General features: G+C 47.1%; 1 protein-coding gene across 3 annotated transcripts in view; it reads left to right on the plus strand.

The window, feature by feature from the left end:
- KLHL29 (kelch like family member 29) overlaps positions 1-20295 on the plus strand; it is a 525589-nt gene that overhangs the window by 495032 nt on the left and 10262 nt on the right. For all 3 annotated transcript variants that reach the window (XM_029072272.2, XM_029072273.1, XM_029072271.2), the window contains exons 10-13: positions 2829-3011; positions 5965-6145; positions 16535-16728; positions 19515-19659. In XM_029072272.2, coding sequence (XP_028928105.1) covers positions 2829-3011; positions 5965-6145; positions 16535-16728; positions 19515-19659 — 703 coding nt within the window. The remainder of the gene's footprint in view (positions 1-2828; positions 3012-5964; positions 6146-16534; positions 16729-19514; positions 19660-20295) is intronic.

Here is a 20295-nt window from a genome sequence, read left to right on the forward strand (position 1 = left end):
AGAAAGAAAAGGATGTTGGGACTGATTGATATATGTGGAAGTGTCAGGGCAAACAGGGTTTATTAAGCTATAAAAGTGAAAGAAAGTCAGATAGTAAGGTGTAAATTTCCAGATGCCTAGAAAACACCATCATCAGAGGCTCATCAATCCTTCTTAGCAAGCAGGAGTCCAAGGCTAAGCCAGCTCCCAGGGCAGATCTTTACTGACGGGGGTATCTGAATGGAGTCCTGGAGGCGAATCATGGGAAATTGAGGAAGGGCATCTCATCAGAGCACCTTCAGAGAGAGGAATTGGCAACCCTTTCCGTAATGCTCCACTGAAGAGGGCCAGCGCTAGGGAGTAACCGCATGAGGCTGGAAGTGAATTTGGGGGGAAAGGTTTTATGTCTGTGAGTCTGATGGCATCCTTCCAGCCTTTCTCCAAGAGGAGGCAGCAGTGGTTGGGTTATTGTCTTGAGAGGGGCACGTGATTTATTTCAGCTATGTGTTAGATCACGGGTTCTCGTGAGGACAAGTTACGAGCATGTCTGCAGCCACTCTGCTCTCTCCTTCCTCTTGAAGAGTTTTGTCATTCAAGATATTCCCCTGGGATCCTGTCATGTGGTAAGGAGATCTCTCATGGACAGAGGATTCCACTTTTGGGTCTTCTCTTTCACCTCCACCCAGCACGCACTTTCCACATGGTTTTCAGCTTGCTCTTGTGCTGTGTCTTCTATGAAAACTAGCCCCTTTGACTGCCCCAGGGTGCTTATCTGTGGATGAGACCTCTGAAGGGCCTCGGGTGCCCCTCCCTTAGATGATTGAAGGCAGAGAGTTGAGCTCCGAGGTTACCCAGGCACGTAGACCACATGGCCGAGCCAGCTGACCTGGGAGGTGTGCGGCTTCTGGGAATTGAAATCTGACCTAGGGATGGGCAGAATAAGTTGCCCGAATGCCATTCCCATTCCCCGGAGCGGAGCAGGTCCGGAAGACAAGTAAAGGGCTGGAGCGCTCAGGCAGGGTGTGGAATTTCTGGTGGTGCTGGGCTAGAGAGACTGGCCCAGTCATTCATTCATTCAATCATATTTATTGAGTGCTTACTGTGTGCAGAGCACTGTACTAAGCACCTGGGAAAATACAGTGCGGCAGTAAAGAGAGACAGTCTCTGCCCTCAGTGAGACAGAGTGAGGGGCGTGCAGGTCCTAGACATGTCTACCTACAGGGCAAGCGATCCATCGGTCTGGAAGCGGAGTCCCAGGTTGTTGTTACAGCCACAGGAGAGGGGCGAAGAGAGTGTGACTGAGAGGTTTCCTTCACTGCCACCTCCCTCCCTCCACTCCCTGGGCTCAACTTCTTCCTCTATCCCTCCTCCCTGTCGGACGGACGTCCCCTCCCCGCCCCCTGGGCATCCCCCCCATCCATTGCTCTGTGTCCTCCCCACTTCCAGCTGGACAGGGAAAGAGCATCTGGGGCTGTGCCTCTGTGACACATTAATCTTTCTACCATGGCCCAGGCCTGAATCTGGAGGCTCGGAAATGTAGGAGCAGAGACTAACCCACACTGGAGTCAAAACCCATCTCTTCCTCTTGACGGTGCTGGTTCTGAGCCCAGGCTTCATTCCTGCTGGATGTGGTGCTGGAGACTGAATTCTTTTTCCCGGAGAAGCAGAGTTTAGATGACATTTAAAAGAGAAATGGTACCCAAAAGTGAGATCCAAGGGCCGTTTGATCTTCGCCGAGATCACATCTCTGCTATAGCATGTGTCGGGACTGTAGATGTTGAGGCTTCTCGTAGCCTTTTGAGATTTTGACATCTGAGTGTCTCAGCCCCAAGGGTTTCAGAACAGTGAGGCTGGATTGGAGATCCAAAGCTTGTCTGTTGGCTCCTAGGAAGCCCCTCTCCCTAACCTGGTACCTCTAGTCCCTCCGAAGAAGGATGGAAGGATTTTTTTCATTTAGGAAACTAGGACCTCACTTGGACTTAGCCAAGTGGACTGGGTCCAACCTGATTAGCTCATATCTACCCCTATGCTTAGAACAGTACCTGGCACATAGTAAGGGCTTGACAGATACCATTAATGCCTCCACAAAGCAGTTCACTGCCACTTCTCTGTTTGAGCCCGGCTCTGCCAGTCTCCTCAAGATTCAGCCCCACCAGCTGAAATCCCCATCATGGTAAAATAGCCGGTCAGACGTATTTAGAAAGCCACTGAGCTTATTACCGCCCTCCTATTCTTCCTCCTCTCCCTTTCTTCCTCCCCTTCCTTCCCTCCTCCTTCCTCCCCCTCTTTCTTGCTCTTCCTCTCTTCCTTGCCCTCCCTCACTCACCTTCCCTCCCTCATTCCCTCCCTGAGCCTCTTTCCCTCCCTCAGCCTCTCTTTCCCCTCCCTCAGCCTCTCTTTCCCTTCCCTCAGCCTCTCTTTCCCTTCCCTCAGCCTCTCTTTCCTTTCCACAGCCTCTCTTTTCCTTCCCTCTGCCTCTTTCCCTCCCTCAGCCTCTCTTTCCCTCCCTCCCCCAGCCTTTCCCTCTCTTTTTTCTACCTTAGTCTCTCTTTTTCTACCTTAGCCTCTGTTTCCTTCTCTCAGCCTCTGTTTCCTTCCCTCAGCCTCTCCCTCCCTCCTTTGGCCTCTCTCTCCCTCCCTAAGGCTCTCCCTCCTCCCTTTTTCTGTTTTCCTCTCTTTCCATCCCTCTTTCCGTCTCTCCCTCCCTCTCCCTTTTCCCAGGTCCCCAAGAAGTTTGCAATGGCAAGCCATACTGGCATTTGAAATGCTGTATACAAAGAGGCAAGGCAGTGAGGAATGCCAAGGGTGACTGTTCATTTTGCATTCTGATGTGAGGTTCCTTTTTGCAGGTGTAGCTGAGGTCATAGTCCTGGTTGGAGGCCGTCAGATGATTGGCATGAACCAGCGGGCTCTCACCGCCGTCACGTGCTTGAATCCTCAGAACCACAAGTGGTACCCACTGGCCAGTTTGCCCTTCTACGACAGGGAATTCTTCAGTGTGGTCAGCGCTGGGGACAACATTTACCTCTCCGGTGAGTTCTTCCCAGATTAGCCCTTTCCACCAACTGGCCACCCGCTTGGGACCTATTGTGGAGAGGGAAACAGTGTGGCCTAGTGGAAAATGCACAGGCCTAGCTGGGAGTCAGAGGACCTGGATTCTAATCCTGGCTCTGCCACTTGTCTGCTGTGCAACCTTGGAAAAGTCACTTAACTTTTCTGTGCCTCAGTTCCCTCATCGGTAGAATGGGGATTTAGATTGTAAGCCCCAAGTGGGATGGGGACTGTGTCTGACCTGATGATGATGACTGTGGTATTTGTTAAGTGCTTACTATGTGCAAGGCACTGTACTAAGCACTGGGATGAATACAAGCAAATGGGGTTTGACACAGTCCCTGTCCCATATGGGGCTCACAGTCTCAATCCCCATTTTACAGCTGAGGTAACTGAGGCCCAGAGAAGTGAAGTGACTTGCTCTAGGTCACACAGTCGACAAGTGACAGAGTTAGGATTAGAACCTATGACCTCCTAACTCCCAGGCCCACATTCCACTATGCCATGCTGCTTCTCTGATTACCTTATATCTTCCCCAGCATTTAGAACAGTGCTTGATAAATAATAGGTGCTTAACAAATGCCATTAAAGAATGTACGTGTCTTTTTGGTTATCCCGTGGAATAAATGAACAGCAATTAGAACGGTGCTTGATAAATAGTGGGTGCTTAACAAATATCATTTAAAAAAGTCTTTCTGGTTATCCTGTGGAATGAATGAATATCTTCAGCCAAGCAGATGGCCATAGACCCCCCCAGAGAAAGGTCAAGGAATGGGGGAATTTAGCATTTTTATTGAAAAAAAAAAAGTGTGTTCTTGAAGGCATAGTCAGATGGTAGCAAGGAGGAGAGATGACCTTGTCTTGTCAGCATTTGTTTGAGGACACTGATATGTCACTCAAGTGGGAAAGGCCATGGCTGTTGAAACACTGAGGAACAAAGATCCAGAACTTCTGTTACAGTGTTAATTTACATTAATGTCTGTCTTCCCCTCTAGACTGTAAACTCACTGTGGGCAGGGTGCGTGTCTACCAACTTTGTTATAATGTACTCTCCCAAGTGCTTAGCACACTGCTGTACACACAGGCAGCGCTCGATAAATCCCATTGATCGATTGGGTGTTGAGAGACATGATAGGTTCATTCATTCAATCATATTTATTGAGCACTTATAGTATGCAAAACACTGTATTAAGCGCTTGGGAGAGTATAATACAATAATGGACACATTCCCTGCTAGGTGCTCAAGAATGTCAACAGTCAGCAGACAGAAAACAAATGCATAGGAGAAGGGAAGGGAAATGTTTCTTTTAAAGTCGCTCTGACTCTGATGGGTCACACAGCTGCTAATGGGAGCCCTTCCGGCCCAAGCTTGAAGCTCAGCACAAGACCTGGATCTAGAAATTGATAGGAACTTTTTGGAAGAGAAAAATCCCTGCCTTTTGGGGGACATTGAGATTCAGTCCTGTCACCATGCTGGTACCCATGCTGACAGTGTGGCATAGTGGATAGAGCACGGGCTAGGAATCAGCAGGTCATGGCTCTGCCAATTGTCTGCTGCGCGTCCTTAGGCAAGTCACTTCACTTCTCTGGGCCTCAGTTACCTCATCTGTAAAATGGGGATTGAGACTGTGAGCCCCAGGTGGAACAGGGACTCTGTCCAACCTGATTAGCTGGTATCTATCCCAGTGCTTAGTACAATGCCTGGCACATAGTAAGTACTTAAATACCACAATTATTCTGGGAACTCAGTGGTCAAATACCATCTCCCTCTCATGAACCGGCAAGGTCACCTACAGTTCCTAGGTTGGAGTGGCTGCATTTTCAAAGAAAAAACCCAATTTCAATTTTGAGTGTTGGGTCCTAATCCAATCTAACAAAGTCAACACGTGTGACTTGGGGTTTTTTTTTGGATATTTTCTTTAGATATGAACCCTAGAATGCAAGAATATCCCCACTCATGAGAGACTAAATAACCAGTTCCCACAGGATCAGTCCCTAGTAAGTGTGCATTGGTTGCCTGGGGACATAAGGGCCTTCTGGTTGGCCTGAATAACAGAAGTATCAGAAAAGAAAGAATCCCTTGGGGGTGTGAGCTAGGAGCCTGCAGAAGAGAGTTCCCTGGAGGGGACAACTTTCTGGAAGAGCAGTGGAAGGGTCCTCAATTCTCCCAGAAGGAAATTTAGAGTGAGAAGTCTCCCAGGGAGTGTTATCCACAGTGGGATTGGGGCTAGAAGGAGAAAAGGAGGCAGAGGGTGGGAATTTTCCACTCCTAATTCTTGCTCTGGTCAGAAAGTTGGATCACCAGAGATAGCAGATGCCACAGAAAATTTTAGGGAATGAGAGCAGGTGCCTGAGGGTCTGGGTTCAAGCTCTGCAATACGAACTTTCAAGTAAAATTACAGGCAGTGAGCGAGTACTCCCCACACACCCGCCTCCTTCCCTTTGGCCAGAAGTTTCCCATCCGGGTCATCTGAGACATCAAGCCCAGTATTCGAGAATGAGCTAAAGCCCCTCCGAACCCTCCCTTTCTCCTGCATGGGCCAAAACCTGGTGCAAGACTGGCAGTCTTCCACGACTCTGAGAAGATCGGATGCCCTTGCCCGAACACGTCCCCTAGCTTGAGAGTCTGACTTCCTCTTCTCACTTGACAAAACACTAAATTCATATTGGAGGCACAGGATCACACACCTCCCTATCGGCTGGACAAATCCCCAACTCTGGGATTTGGAATTACTATTTGTTGAGGAGGGAAGAGGGAAGCAAGGACAGGGGAGCACTGAGACTCCAAACTCATGCCATCCTAGATTGTAAGCTTCTCATGGGCAGGGAACTTGACTACCAGCTCTGTTAGGGCTGAGTGAAGTGCTCTGCACACAGTGCTCAGTAAGTGCAATTGATTAATTTGTATTGCTTTTGTCTGCGCCTGGGCTGCAGGTGGAATGGAATCCGGTGTCACCCTGGCTGACGTCTGGTGTTACATGTCCTTGCTGGATAACTGGAATCTGGTCTCCCGAATGACAGTGCCTCGGTGTCGACATAACAGCCTGGTCTACGATGGGAAAATTTATACCATCGGCGGTCTCGGTGTTGCAGGCAACGTGGATCATGTAGAGAGGTAATGTCTCTTGCTCTCTTCAACTCCTCCTGCTGTCATTCATTCCTTCATTCAATCGTAGTTATTGACTGCTTACTGTGTGCAAAGCACTGTAGTAAGCGCTTGGGAAAGTACAATACAACAACAAAGACACCTTCTCTGCCCACAGTGAGCTCACAGCCTAGAGTTATAGAGAAGAACTAAAGAGTTGGGAGCAGGGAATGTGTCCATTATAACTGTTATATTGTATCTCCCAAGTGTTTACTAGTGATACGATCGACTGACTGACTTCTCCTCTAGATTGTAAGCTCCTTGTGGGCAGGGAGCTGGTCTAACAACCCTGTTATATCGTACTCTCCCAAGTGCTTAGCGCAGGGGTCTACATACAGTAAGCACTCAATACATACCATCAATTTATTAATTTATTAATTGAAGTTGAGCACTCCAAACTCAGGGTTACTATTCAAGTTGAGTTCTGCCTTATGGGAATAGAGGCATGCTGGTCATGCTCTCTGGCAGCCCTTCAAGCTCACCAGAGTCAAGAGACATCAGGATATCCCACTTGCCTCCACCTCCCCCATGTGACAAGGGATTTTTTAATTTTTCCTGTAATCAGGAGACTGTCTTTCTGGGCAATCAATCATATTTATTGAGCAAGCACTTGAACAAGGAAGTAATTGCAACTTCCAAACCAAGTGCCTTGTTGTGGGCAGGGATTGTCTCTCTCTATTACTATATTGTACTTTCCCAAGTGCTTAGTACAGTGCTCTGCACATAGTAAGCACTCAATAAATACGATTGAATGAATGAATTGGAGAGGTGGGTCACAATTACTGCTTTCACCCCTCAAAGTCCTGGAGGGGGGTCCTGGGTCTAGAAACGCTTTGTCAAGTTTTCCCCTCTGCCGCTTGTTGGTTTTTTCCAAGGAAGGTTTGTTCCATCCTCGCTCCTGTTCCACACGGTTCTGTCGCTGCCTTCTGTTCATTGTGCGTTGATAGACTTTCGCCTAGGGCACGGATCAATCGTTCATAGGCTATTTACAATGGCCCCATCATGGAGGGCCCTGAGTGGGTGAATGGAGAGTGGGAAAAGTGGAGATGGATAAGAAACAATACGGGAAGTGGGAGACAAGTGTCTGCAGAGCTAACCATTTAAGTAATGAACTCGAGATCCTCAGGGTCAAGTTGATTAATTCCGGGTTCCGCTAGGCAAGAAGGGGTAGAAATTCCACAGGTAAGTTTCCTCAGCTAGGTCCAAGGCTGAAATTCATTCATTCAATCATTTATTGAATGCTTACTGTGTGCAAAACACTGTACTAAGCGCTTGGGAGAGTACAATACAACAACAAACAAATGGAGTCAACCTGCCGTTTCTGTTGGGTCAGAGTAAAGAGCTTGGAGATACCCAAGGACTGATGCCTGGAAACCTGTATGTTCCCCGAGAATGTGGGAAGATTTGTGGAAATGAACCTCAGAAGTAGAAGTAAATGATCTATCATAATAATTGTGGTATTTGTTAAGCCCTACTATGTGCCATGTACCGTACTAAACAATGGGGTAGATCTGAGTCTCTGTCCCACGTGGGGCTAACAGTCTCAATCCCCATTTTACAGATGAGGTAACTGAGGCACAGAGTAGTGAAGTGACTTATCCAAGTTCACCCAGCTGACAAGTGGCAGAGTCAGGATTAGAACCCATGACTTTCTGATTCTCATGCCTGTGCTTGGGAATCAGAGGACCTGAGCTCTAACCTCAGCTTCACCACTTGCCTGCTGGTTGGCCGTGGACGAGTCACTTCAACTTCTCTGTGTCCGTTACCTCATCTGTAAAATGGGGATTAAGACTAAGAGCTCTTTGTGGGACAGGGACTATGTCCAACCTGATTAACTTGTATCTACCCCAGCGCTGGGTACAGTGCCTGGAACATTCATGCAGTCATTCAATTGTATTGATTGAGCACTACTGTGTGCAGGGCACTGTAAGAGAAGCGGCGTGGCTCAGTGGAAAGAGCCCGGGCTTGGTAGTCAGAGGTCATGGGTTCGAATGCCGGCTCTGCCACTTGTCAGCTGACTGTGGGCAAGTCACTTCTCTGTGCCTCAGTTCCCTCATCTGTAAAATGGGGATTAACTGTGAGCCTCACGTGGGACAACCTGTTTACCCTGTATCTACCCCAGTGCTTAGAACAGTGCTCCGCACATAGTAAGCGCTTAAAAAATACCAAATACCGACATTACTTGGGAGAGTACAATACAGCAATAAACAGACACATTTCCTGCCCACAATGAGCACATAGTAAACACATAACAAATACAATCATTATTAATAAGCTTGCTGAAGAAAGGAAGGCTCAGATGTTCCCTGGTAACTGCTCACCCTCTCTCTCTATTGTCTGTCTGTCTGCCTGCCTGTTGTTCTTTCTCTGTCCATACAGAGAAATCAAAGAGTCCAATAGAGTAGAAGAGGATAGGATTATCTCTATTTTAAGTGGGAGGATAAGCAGGCTATTCTGCCCTGGCCAAGGTCACTGACTTTATTAATTCCTCCCAGATAGCATCTACTACCAGAAAGGAATGGAATGTTTAACGCCATATGGCGTCCAAACCACAGAGCTCAGGAGATGAAGTCACTGCTCTTCGTGGATGTTTTCTCCTGTCTCTCAGCACTCCCTTGGAGAGTTAGGGCAGAGAGAGTCTGGCGTGGGGCATTTCCCAAAATCAAATCTCAAAAAACCAAGTATGTGGCTCCCTCTCCCCACTCTTCTCGGTCTCCCTTCATACTAATGTCAGTGCTGAAATGTATCTTTAGACAAAGGATCTTCCTGTTTGACCGAAGAAGTATCTGACCCAGAAAGAGAATGGGAACAATGTCTGTTTTTCCATGAAGCAGTGCCAAACTGGCCACTTATGCTTTATTAGTGTTGGGCCATAGGGGTTTTTTTTCAACTTTCTCCAAAAGGAACCAGTAACAGCTTTTTAATTTTCCTATCAATTAATAGGAGATAATGAAGATTACCACTGCTAATGGTGGTATTGCCAGTATTGTTGTAGAGCATTTATATAGACTTTTATCCTTGCCGAGTAGTATGATTCTCCTTCCCACTACTCCCCAACTAGTTCTTTGTTCCTTCCAAGCTGACTTTCTAACTTCACCTAGTTCTCCACTCTCTACCCTACTCTCCCATGTTGGTCCCCTCCTTCACCCTCATCCCCCCAGCTGGGAACTCTCTCCCTCTTCCCAAATCTGACAGACCATCACTCCCCACAAATCCAAAGCCTCTGAAATTCATTCATTCGTTCAATCGTACTTATTGAGTGCTCACTGTATGCAAAGCACTTGGGAGGGTTCAGTATAACAACAAACAGACACATTCCTGCCCACAATGAGCTCACAGTCTAGAGGGGAAGACAGACATTAATTTAAATATATAAATAACAGATATATACATATGTGCTGTGGGGATGGGAGGGAGGATGAATGACAGAGCAAGTAAGAGTGGTGGAGAAGGGAGTGGGAGAAGAGGAGAGGAGGGCTTAGTCAGGGACGGCTTCCTGGAGGAGAAGGCTCCAAGTTAATCAAAGAAGTTAATCAGAGAAGAACTCCCAGCATCCCAAATCGTATAAGCCTAGAACTTGCAACTTTATTGATTCCCATAATCAGAATTTATGTGTTTATGCTTACTATACAACCAAATATTTCCTTAACTCGGGTTCTAAGTATGTTTATGCTTGCCTTCCCCATTAACATCTAAGCTCCTCAAGGGCAGGGAATGTCTTTCTTTTTTGTGTACTTCCCAAGCACTCAGTACAGTGCATTGCACCTGAGGGTGCTCAATAAATCCTATTACAGCTACTTTATTAGAAAACCACCACTGTAGCAGAAGCCCAACAATCTGCAGTTTAATTGCATAGGAACTGCAGAGGAACTGCTCAAGAACTATGGAATTATTATCTGTAATTTTTTTAAATGTCTTTCTCTCCCTCTAGACTGAATGCTCATTGTGGACAGGGAATGTGTCTGTTATATTGTACTTTCCGAGTGCTTAGTATGGTGCTCGGTAAATATTAAGCGCTCGATAAATATCAATTGATTTATTGCAGAGCTCAAAACTCAGGTTATGATGTGATCGATCACTGAGAGCTGAATATATAATATTAGAGTGTTCCCCATACGTATACAGCTTCCTGAGGCAATTGCATAACTCTCAGTTTATCAATCAATCAATTACACTCATTGAGGGCTTACTGTGGGCAGAGCACTGTACTAAATACCTGGGAGAGTACAATGCAATAGAGTTGGTAGACTTGTTCCCTGCCCACAAGAAGTTTATAGTCTACAGAGGGAGACAGACATTAAAATAAATTATGGATATGTACTTATATGAAGTGGGGCTGAGAGTGAGGTGAATATCAAGATCAAGTTCATAGGTGCTGTGGAAGGCAGAGGCAGAAGGGGGAAATGAGTGCTCAGTCGGGAGAGGCCTCTTGAAGGAGGTGTGATTTTAGTAAGGCTTTAACGGTAGGGAGGATGGTGGTCTGTCGTATATGAAGAGGAAGTGAGTTCCAGGCCAGAGTAAGGGGTTGGCGGCGAGATAGAGAAGATCGAGGTACAGCAAGTAGGTTGGCGTTAGAGGAGTGAAGCGTGCGGGCTGGGTTATAGTAGATCAGTGAGATGAGGTAGGAGGGGGAGAGCTGGCGGGGTGCTTTAAAGCCGATGGTGAGTTTCTGTGTGATGCGGAGGTGGATGGGCAGCCACTGGAGATTCTTGAGGAGTGGGGAAACAGGGCCTGAATGTTTTTGTAAGAAAATGATCTGGGCATCAGGGTGAAAGACTGCTTTTTGTGCTCTAATAAATCAGAAAACCACAATCATTTTTCAACTAAAAATCAATACTTGGAAAATTAAGATTTTCTTTGAACTAGATGTGTCCTCATGTTCTAGCACTTGGATAATTCTGTGTGTGTGTGTGTGTGTATGTGTTATCTGTTTTGAAAAGTTGCATTCAATGATATATTCTAAACTAGATTCAGTTACCAGGTAATAAGGTGATCACATAATGAAAATCTTCTCTTGCTTGCTTGCTTCCTCCCCCTTTCCCCAGACCATTTCTCATGAGAAAGCCTGAATTTTCATTTCTAATGTCATCTGGTGGCAAGTCGCTTTAACTCTGGGTTTCCTTGTAAAATCAGGATAACGCTGTCCCCTTTGGAAAGTGCTGCAAAAGTGTATTCATGGGGCTTTATTGAACTGCTGATCAGAGAGTACACTTCAGATGTCTTTGAGAATGACTATTTTGAGCTACTAAGCTAAAGTCCCTCCAGTAAAATCACTGATTCCATTGTCTACTGTAAAAAAAAAACTTCCACAAGTGTCACGGCCTGAAATTGCCAATGCAATCAGAAGCAAGCTCTTTGTCCCTGGATAAGCAGGGTCTAATTGCCAGTAAAATCCCCTCCAGTGTTCTCAAGGCCCAGTCTTCATTAAGGTGTAAAGACAGATTTCGACCTTTCTCTTCAGAGAAAGCTTTTTAGGCTTTGGGCCACAATATCTGGGAGCAAAATGTCTGGAAATTGGGCTTTTGACCTTACATTACCCTCCTTATCTCCTCTATCTCGCAGCCAACCTCTCCCCCACATTCTGCCTCTAGCCTGGAATGCCCTCCCTCCTCAAATCCCACAGACGGTTACTCTAAGGCACACCTTCAAGAAGACCTCCCTGGCTAAGCCCTTTCCTTTTCCCCCACTCCCTTCTGCGTCACTCTGACTTGCTCCCTTTATTTATCTCCCCTCCCAGCCCCACAGCACTTACATACATATCTTTAATTTATTTATAATAATGTCTGTCTCTCCTTCCTTTCATTCATTTGTATTTATTGAGCACTTACTGTGCGCAGAACACTGTACTCGGTGCTTGGGAAAGTACAATACAACGATAAACAGTGACATTCCCTGCCCACAATGAGCTCACAGCCTAGAGTAGGGGAGACCGAAATTAATGCAAGTAAATAAAGTTACCAATATATAGATGTGTTTTGGGGTTGGAAGGAAGAAAGAGCAAAGAGTTAAATAAAATTACATATATGTACAGAAGTGCTTTGGGCTTGGGAGAGGGGAAGAGCAAAGGGAGGGGGCAGGGTGACATAGAAGGGAATGGGAGATGAGGAAAAGTGGGGCTTAGTCTGGGAAGACCTCTTGGAGATGTGCCATCAATAAGGCTTTGAAGTGAAGGAGAGTGTTTATCTATCGGCTTAGAGGAGGGAGGGCGTTCCATACCAGAGGGAAGACTTGGGCTAGGGCTAGGCAGTGAGATAGGCGAGATCAAGGCACAGTGAGAAGTGTCATTGTGGACAGGGAATGTGTCTGTTTACTGTGATATTGTACTCTCAAGCGCTTAATACAGTCCTGGGCACACAGTAAGCACTCAGTAAATATAAATGAATGAGTGAATGAATGAATCTTCCAGTGAGCTAGTTCATCTAGTTCTTCCAATGAGCTACATACTTCTGGAAGTATCTGAAAAGTATCCTCACTTGAAAGCAGATAAAATCCAGAGATCTTAAAAGATCCGGTTCATAGTGAAATGGATCCTATAGAGGCCCAGAACGAGAGCTCAACCTGATCTTACTTTCCTTGTGTCAGTCCTTTTCTAGAATAAAATAAAGATTTTTACTGTGAGATATTGAATCCGAGGCCTGATCTACTTTTCAACTACCCCTGCCTTTGGATCTAGTCAACTGGTGCATGCGATTGAAATGGGTATTTGGAAATCAACCTATCTTATTGTCATGGCTCCTTCTGTCATTTCCACTTAAAAGGTCATAATTTTCTTGCCACGATCACTCTGTGTAGGAATAGAAAAGTACCTTCGGGATTTAAACATAAGAAGGCGAATGGCAGAGTAGACTAAGTGCCCACTTGTTCATGAGTTCGACCTTCTTTCATTTTTCTCATTCTACAGGGCTGCATCCTAAAGATGGTGGATGCTGGGGAGGGAGTTTTTCCTGACGATGGGGATTTTACTGCTTTCTACACTAAAAGTAAGCTTGTTGTGGGCAGGGCAGGTGACTTTCAACTCTCTTATAATGTACTCTTCCAAGCACGTAGCAGCGTGGTCTAGTGGATAGAGCACAGACCTGTGAGTCAAAAGAGCCTGGGTTCTAATGTCGGCTCCACCATTTTTCTGCTGTGGGATGTTGGGCAAATCACTTAACTTCTTGGCATAGTGGATGGAGCACGGGCCTGGAAGTCAGAAGGTCATGGGTTCTAATCCCGGCTCTGCCATGTATCTGCTGTGTGACCTCGGGCAAGTCACTTCACTTCCCTGGGCCTCAGTTACCTCATCTGTAAAATAGGGATTGAGACAGTGAGCCCCATGTGGGACAGGGACCATGTCCAAAATGATTTGCTTGTATCCATTCCAGTGCTAAATACAGTGCCAGGCACAAATTAGGTGCTTAAAAAATACAGATATTATTATTCTCTGTGCCTCAGCTACCTCATCTGTAAAATGAGAACTGAGATTGTGAGCCCCATATAGGACAGGGATTATGTTAAAACTGATTCGTTTGTATCTACCCCAGCGCTTAGAACACTGTTTGACACATAGTGAGTGCTTAGCAGTCAATAAATACCATTGATGAATTGAACAAAGAACAAATTCAGCAGGATTGCTGGCCAGGCTCTAGCCCCACAGGTAGCTTTGCATTCCCACCCTGACTTCCAGAATTTCCCTTTTCTCCATTCAAGATAGAAAGGACGAGACTGAGTTTAGGACAAGCCCACTCCTGGTGGAGGGTTCTCTGTGGTGCCGTGTAGTTGGAACAGAAATTGTCCCCAGACCAGGGGAAGGTTTGCTGGTAAAGTTCTCAGCCAGAGACAACATGACACAGCCTCCTTGGGTTTACCAGCGGAGACAACAAGTCAAAGGAGAGGTCTTGGTCGCTGCTTTCAAAGTTTGGGGGTGTGGAGAAGGTCCAGATGGTGGAGGAAATGGCAGGGAAACAGACAGGCTGGAAAGGAATAAGGCCAGAGAAGATCCTGGCTCCGTTGGCATGTTCTCCTCATTTGGGAAATCAAAGTGCTGCCTAGTTGCAGAGGGGTTATGATTCTGTTATCATCCACTCGGAATAACCGCTACTCGGGAAACCGCTGTTTGACTGAATGTGCCATTATATGGAAATATTGAAGACTAACAACCATATCATTTTTTACTGTCTCCAACGCTCATTTTTGCAGGCGCTACTGGGATAGCTGCCATATTTGCTTAAAAAAAATAGACGTCTGAACTGGTGACATTGTCTAAAATGAATCTTTATCCTTGGTTTATTAACTGTACGACTTTATGGTCAACGGCTTAATTAAATCAGATCCTGATGACCTTAAAGCTCATTTAATGCTCTCAAGCCTATTCTTCTCTGTTGTACTACTTGAAAATGGGTGCCACGGTGAACTCTGATTCCCACCCGAACTCCCCCTTAACGCTGCCCACATCCCGCTGCGAAGCACGGTACATGCAAAGAAAATTAAAAAAGCAACTTACATGTGCTCGACATGTGCGTTAATGGCTAGTTTAACTGAAGTGAAAAGACCTATCATGTTGTATTATATTTGATGATCAAATGAGTGGTGCGAGTGAAATAATTTAAGCGTAAAAACCGTGCCCTGAAAGGGATTGCTACTGCATTTGGCCCGAATGAGTGACAGGAATAATCCTGTTGTAGTCTAATTACTAGAAATTAATTAGCGGAAGCCATTTGAGCACGAGTGCCCTGGGTTTCGGTAGCCGGGGCTGTAATCGGGATGCAGTGGCGTGGAACGATGGGGGAGTGATTTCTCCCCATGCTTCTCTTGTCTATCTTTTTGTCAGTCAGAGCCCCCTGACTGCTTCCCCCAGCAGTGGTAGAGCATCAGGTGCTAAATTCAGGCAGGAAGTAGCGTGGCCTGGTGGGTAGAGCACGAGCCTGGGTTCTGGTCCCGGGTCCGCCACTTGTCTTCTCTGTGACCTTGGGTCAGTCACTTCACTTCTCTTCACTTCCCTTCCCGGGATTCGGCAGAGACTTTTCTCTAGACTCTAAGCTCATTGTCGGCAGGAAATGTGTCTGTTACTGTTATATCACAGTCCCCCAAGTGCTTAGTATAGTGCTCTGCAAACAGTAAGTGCCCAATAAATACAATTGAATGAATACTCTATGCCTCAGTATCCTCATCAGTAAAATGGGGATTCAATGCCTGGTTTTTTTTGTGGTTTTTATTTGATTTTTATGGTATTTGTAAAGCACTTACTATGTGCCAGGCACCATTCTTAGCACCGAGGCACTGTTCTAAGTGCTGATCTTACCCCTATTTAGACTGTGAGCCCCATGCGGGTTATTCAGTTGTATTTATTGAGCGCTTACTGTGTGCCAAGGACTGAGCTAAGAGGTTGGAAGAGTACAATACAACAATAAACAGTGACATTCCCTGCCCATAATGAGCTTAGGGATAGTTTGGATTGGGGCAGGTTGGTGAGGGGATCATCTTGCATCTACCCAGTATTTGGGACAGTGCTTGGCACGTGTAAACACTTAGCAAATACAATAACAAGAATAATAATAGTACTAATTAATAATAATGATAATAGTCAGAGCCCTTCCTTGACTAAGCTTTCACTTTCTTGTCTAAGCCCTCCCTTCCCCATCATCTTTGGGTCTTGGGCCTGTTCCCCTTAAGCACTCTGATAATCACTCCTCCCTGATCGCAACAGCACTTTGTGAACATACCCATCTGGAATTTATTATCTGTCTCCCCCACCAGTCTGCAAGGTCCTTGTGGGCAGGGATCTTATCTACCAATTCTATTGCATTATACTCTCCCAAGCTGGGGGCAGGAAATGTGTCAGTTTATTGTTATACTCTCCCAAGGGCTTAGTACAGTGCTCTGAACACAGTAAGTGCTCAATAAATACGATCGAATGAATGAATAAATGCTTTAGACGGTGGGCGGGGAACACAACTCTGCCTAGTGGCAAAAGCACGGGCTTGGGAGTCAGAGGTTGTAGGTTCTAATCCCAGCTCTGCCACGTGTCTGCTATGTGACCTTGGGCAAGTCCCTTCACTTCTCTGTGCCTCAGTTACCTGATCTGTAATATGGGGATTGAGACTGCGAGCCCCATTTGGGTCAGGGACTGTGTCCAACCTGATTGCCTTGTATCGACCCCAGTGCTTAGAACAAAGCTTGGCAAGTAGTAAGCGCTTAACAAATGCCATCATTATCATTATTATTATTATTATTGTACTCTCCACTCTCCCAAGTGCTCAGTACAGCACTCTGCACCTACTAAGCACTCATTAAATACTGTTGATGGTGATGATGCTTTGCACGCAGTAAGCGCTCGGTAAATACCACCGATTCGCTGATCGATTGTCCTCTGGCTCCCAGATACGACACCATCACCAACCAGTGGGAGACGGTGGCATCCCTGCCCAAGGCGGTGCACTCCGCGGCCGCCACGGTGTGCGGCGGGAAGATCTACGTGTTCGGTGGCGTGAACGAAGCCAGCCGGGCCGCCGGGGTCCTCCAGTCCTACGTCCCCCAGACCAACTCCTGGAGCTTCATCGAGTCTCCGATGATCGGTAAGGGCTCCGCCGCCTCCCGAGGGAAGGCCACCCTCTCCAGCGTGCGCTGGGCTGCGGGTGCTCGCGTTCATTTGTTCAGTCATAGTTTTTGAGCGCTAATTGGATGCAAAGCACCATACTGAGGGCTTGGGAGAAGGCAATATTACGAAAACGGACACATTCCCTGCCCACAATGAGCTCACAGGAAAGACTATGGAAGTGGGCAGTGGCCAATAGGGTGGTCACAGACGAAGCTGGCCGTCACACTGTTGTGTTTGGGCTGGGACAGGTTGGCGCGGGGAGGGTCGACGGCAGGCGTTTTGCCCATGTTGGCCTCCTCTCAGACTGCTGCCGGGATGGAGGGGCGTCCTGGACCTCTAGACTGTAAGCTTGTTGTGGGCAGGAGCTGCGTCTGTTATATTGTCATATTGTCCTCTCTCAAGTGCTTAGTATGGTGCTCTGCACACAGTAAATTCAATTGACCAGCTGATGGAGCATCCCCCCTGCACCACACACATGAAGCAGCGTGACCTACTGGATAGAGCACAGGCCTGGGAGCCAAAGGACCTGGGTTTGAATCCTGACTCTGCCACCCTTCTGCTATGTCACATCACTTTTCTGGGCCTCAGTTACCTCATCTGAAAAATGGAGATTAAGACTGAGAGCCCCATGTGGGACATGGACTGCGTCCAATCTGATTAGCTTGTACTGACCCCAGCGCTAAGTACAGTGCCTGGTACATAGTAAGCACGTAACAAATACCATAAAAAATATAACACCCCACACATACATATATGTGTGTACGCAGACACATACACAAACACACACACACACACACACACACACATTACCGCTGCCTGATGAGGGAAACTTTCGCTCACTCGGGCTTGGTTTGGAAGCTCTCACCAATGACTTCCAGGTGGGCGGAGAAGAACGCCGACAAGTGAGCGCGGATTGTCTGAAATTAGGCATCCAGCCTTCCCCGCGGCACTCGGAGCTCCCCTCCAAAGGCAGCGTTAGTGCCTGCAAAAAAAGCCTTCATTTATTTTTACCAGAATAATAGAAAATGCCACCAGAGCTAAGAATTCGCTCCCTGGGCTCATTACGCTGTCTGTCAAGTGTCAAGAAGTCTCAGCCACTCTTGGAAAAGTCTGTTGAAAAAGACACCCCAGAAAATGAGATGAGTATAATAATTCTGCAATGAATTAAAAGCGGCAGAGGCGGCTGTGGAGAAAGACCAAGATGCTAGCCGACGGCTCCTGTCCCTTGTCAGAGCAGACTGCGGCCCCAGATTGTAACTTTGGTGCTTATCCTAAGCCAGAAATTTCTAGAATTTCCCAACCAAGCCCATGTGGCCATCGATGGGGGGCTTTGGGTCTAAATGATGAGCTATTTGTGATGGCCGCTACAGGTTCTGATGTAGAGAAGCCATATGGCATGGTGGATAGAGCACGGGCCTGGGAGTCAGAAGGTCATGGGTTTTAATCCCGGCTCTGCCACCTGTCTGCTGTGTGAGCTTAGGCAAGTCACTTCACTTCTCTGGGTCTCAGTTACCTCATCTGTAAAATGGGGATTGAGACTGCGAGCCCCATGTGGGACAGGGGCTGTGTCCAACTTGATTTGCTTGTATCCACCCCAGCACTTAGTACAGTGCTTGGTACATAATAAGTGATTAACAAATGCCACAGTTATTATTATTATTATTAGCTGATTGCCCCAGTCTTTCTTTCTTGGGCTGCAACAGGCAAATATTGGAAGTTGTGATGAAGGGCAGAAGTTGATCTCTCCCCTTGCTAGACTGTAAGCTCCTTGAGGGCCGGGATTGTGTTCATTTATGCTATTGTATTCTCCCAAGTTCTTAGTACAGTGCTCTGCACACAGAAGCACTCAGTAAACACCATGGATTTGTTGAGGTTTGAAAACACAGTAGTCCCAGGCCTGACAGATGCTCCACCATTCATCTGCTTTCAGCTGTCTTGATGCTGAATATCCAGCAGCTCCTTCCATCTCATACGTCATCAGCCCCTGACTCGAAACAGTCCATCCCAGGGAAACAGGCGGTTTGGGTGTGGGGCGGGGAAGGCTGGTGGTTTTACCTGGGCAGGTCTGTGAGGTAAATCTCAGTCCTGCTAGAGTAGAGAAGCAGCGTGGCCTAGTGGAATGAGCATGGGGCTGAGAGCTGGGTTCTAAACTCGGCTCTGCCCCAAGCCTGCTGCGTGACCTTGGGTGAGTCACTTCACTTCCCTGGGCCTCAGTTCCCTCATCTGTAAAATGAGGACTAAGACTGTGTCCAAACTGATTTGCTTGTATCCACCCCAGCACGTAGTGCTTGGCACGTGTAAGTGCTTAACAAATACTATAATTATTATTATTCTCTGGGATTCAGTTCCCTCCACTGTAAAATGGGGATTGAGACTATGAGCCCCTTGTGGGACAGGAACTATGTCCAACCTGACTTGTTTGTATCCACCGTAGTGCTTAGTAAAGTCCCCAGCACAAAGTAAGTGCTTAACAAATACCATCGTAATTATTATTATTATTATTAGAGTGTTTGAGCTTTTCCATCCCTTGAGGCAATAAATATGCATCCGTCTTTGTCCCCTCTCCCCTCTGGAATTTTTAACCACCCCGAGGACAGGGGTCGTTACTGTCTACGGTGGCCAGTCTGACCGGGAACCCTCGGTAAATGTTCCGGGCTTCTTTCTGGATGTCTCCCAATTGAGCCGGAGAGTCCTGGCCTAGCTGTAAGCGACCGAGGAACCGGACTCCCGGGAACTCATCTCGGTGCGGCTTCTCATTGACAGATAACAAATACGCGCCTGCCGTCACCCTCAACGGCTTCATCTTCATCCTCGGAGGGGCTTATGCCAGAGCAACCACCATCTACGACCCGGAGAAAGGCAGCATCAAGGCCGGCCCCAACATGAACCATTCCCGGCAGTTCTGCAGGTGAGAAAAACCCACCCAGACTGGATTTGGGGATGCGAGATTTGGCTGGACAGAGTCCGGGGGCTGGGGGAGTTCAGGGGACGAGCTGAGAGTGGGGATTGGAGAGGAAACGAGGCCGTGTAGGCCCACGGTGATTGATCGGATGGTTAGAAGGGCCGAGTTTCCCCGCCGGGCACAGCCGGATCCCAGCGCCCTCACGTAAGGGATGGAAAATGATGCCTTGAAGGGTCACTAAGTAGAGGGACACATGGAGGGATATGCCAGTGGGATGGAATGGTGGCAGTGACGAAGCTCTAGGTTCTTGCCTCTGCTTCATTCCTGATTTGTTGTGGGACCTTGAGCAACTCATGGAACTTTCCTGTGCCTCGGTGTCGCTTCCTTTAATATGTGGATGAAAATATGTGTCTATTTTCACAAGGCTTTCTCAGCAAGAAACACCCCCATGTATTACATTGGAATGTTGTTACTGTTGTTGTGAGGGCCATAGATGTTATACTAGAAGCTTCTTCCCAGCCCTGAAATTGAAATTGTGTGTTTTATATAGGGTATGCGTTTTGCGGTAGCTAACAGGCCGTTGAATCCAGTCTTAAAAAGGTTCCCAGCATCTAGGCATGGACATCAAGGCTCCCAAACACA

The sequence above is a fragment of the Ornithorhynchus anatinus genome, chromosome 9 (genome assembly GCF_004115215.2).
Source record: "Ornithorhynchus anatinus isolate Pmale09 chromosome 9, mOrnAna1.pri.v4, whole genome shotgun sequence".
In the NCBI taxonomy this organism is placed as follows: domain Eukaryota; kingdom Metazoa; phylum Chordata; class Mammalia; order Monotremata; family Ornithorhynchidae; genus Ornithorhynchus; species Ornithorhynchus anatinus.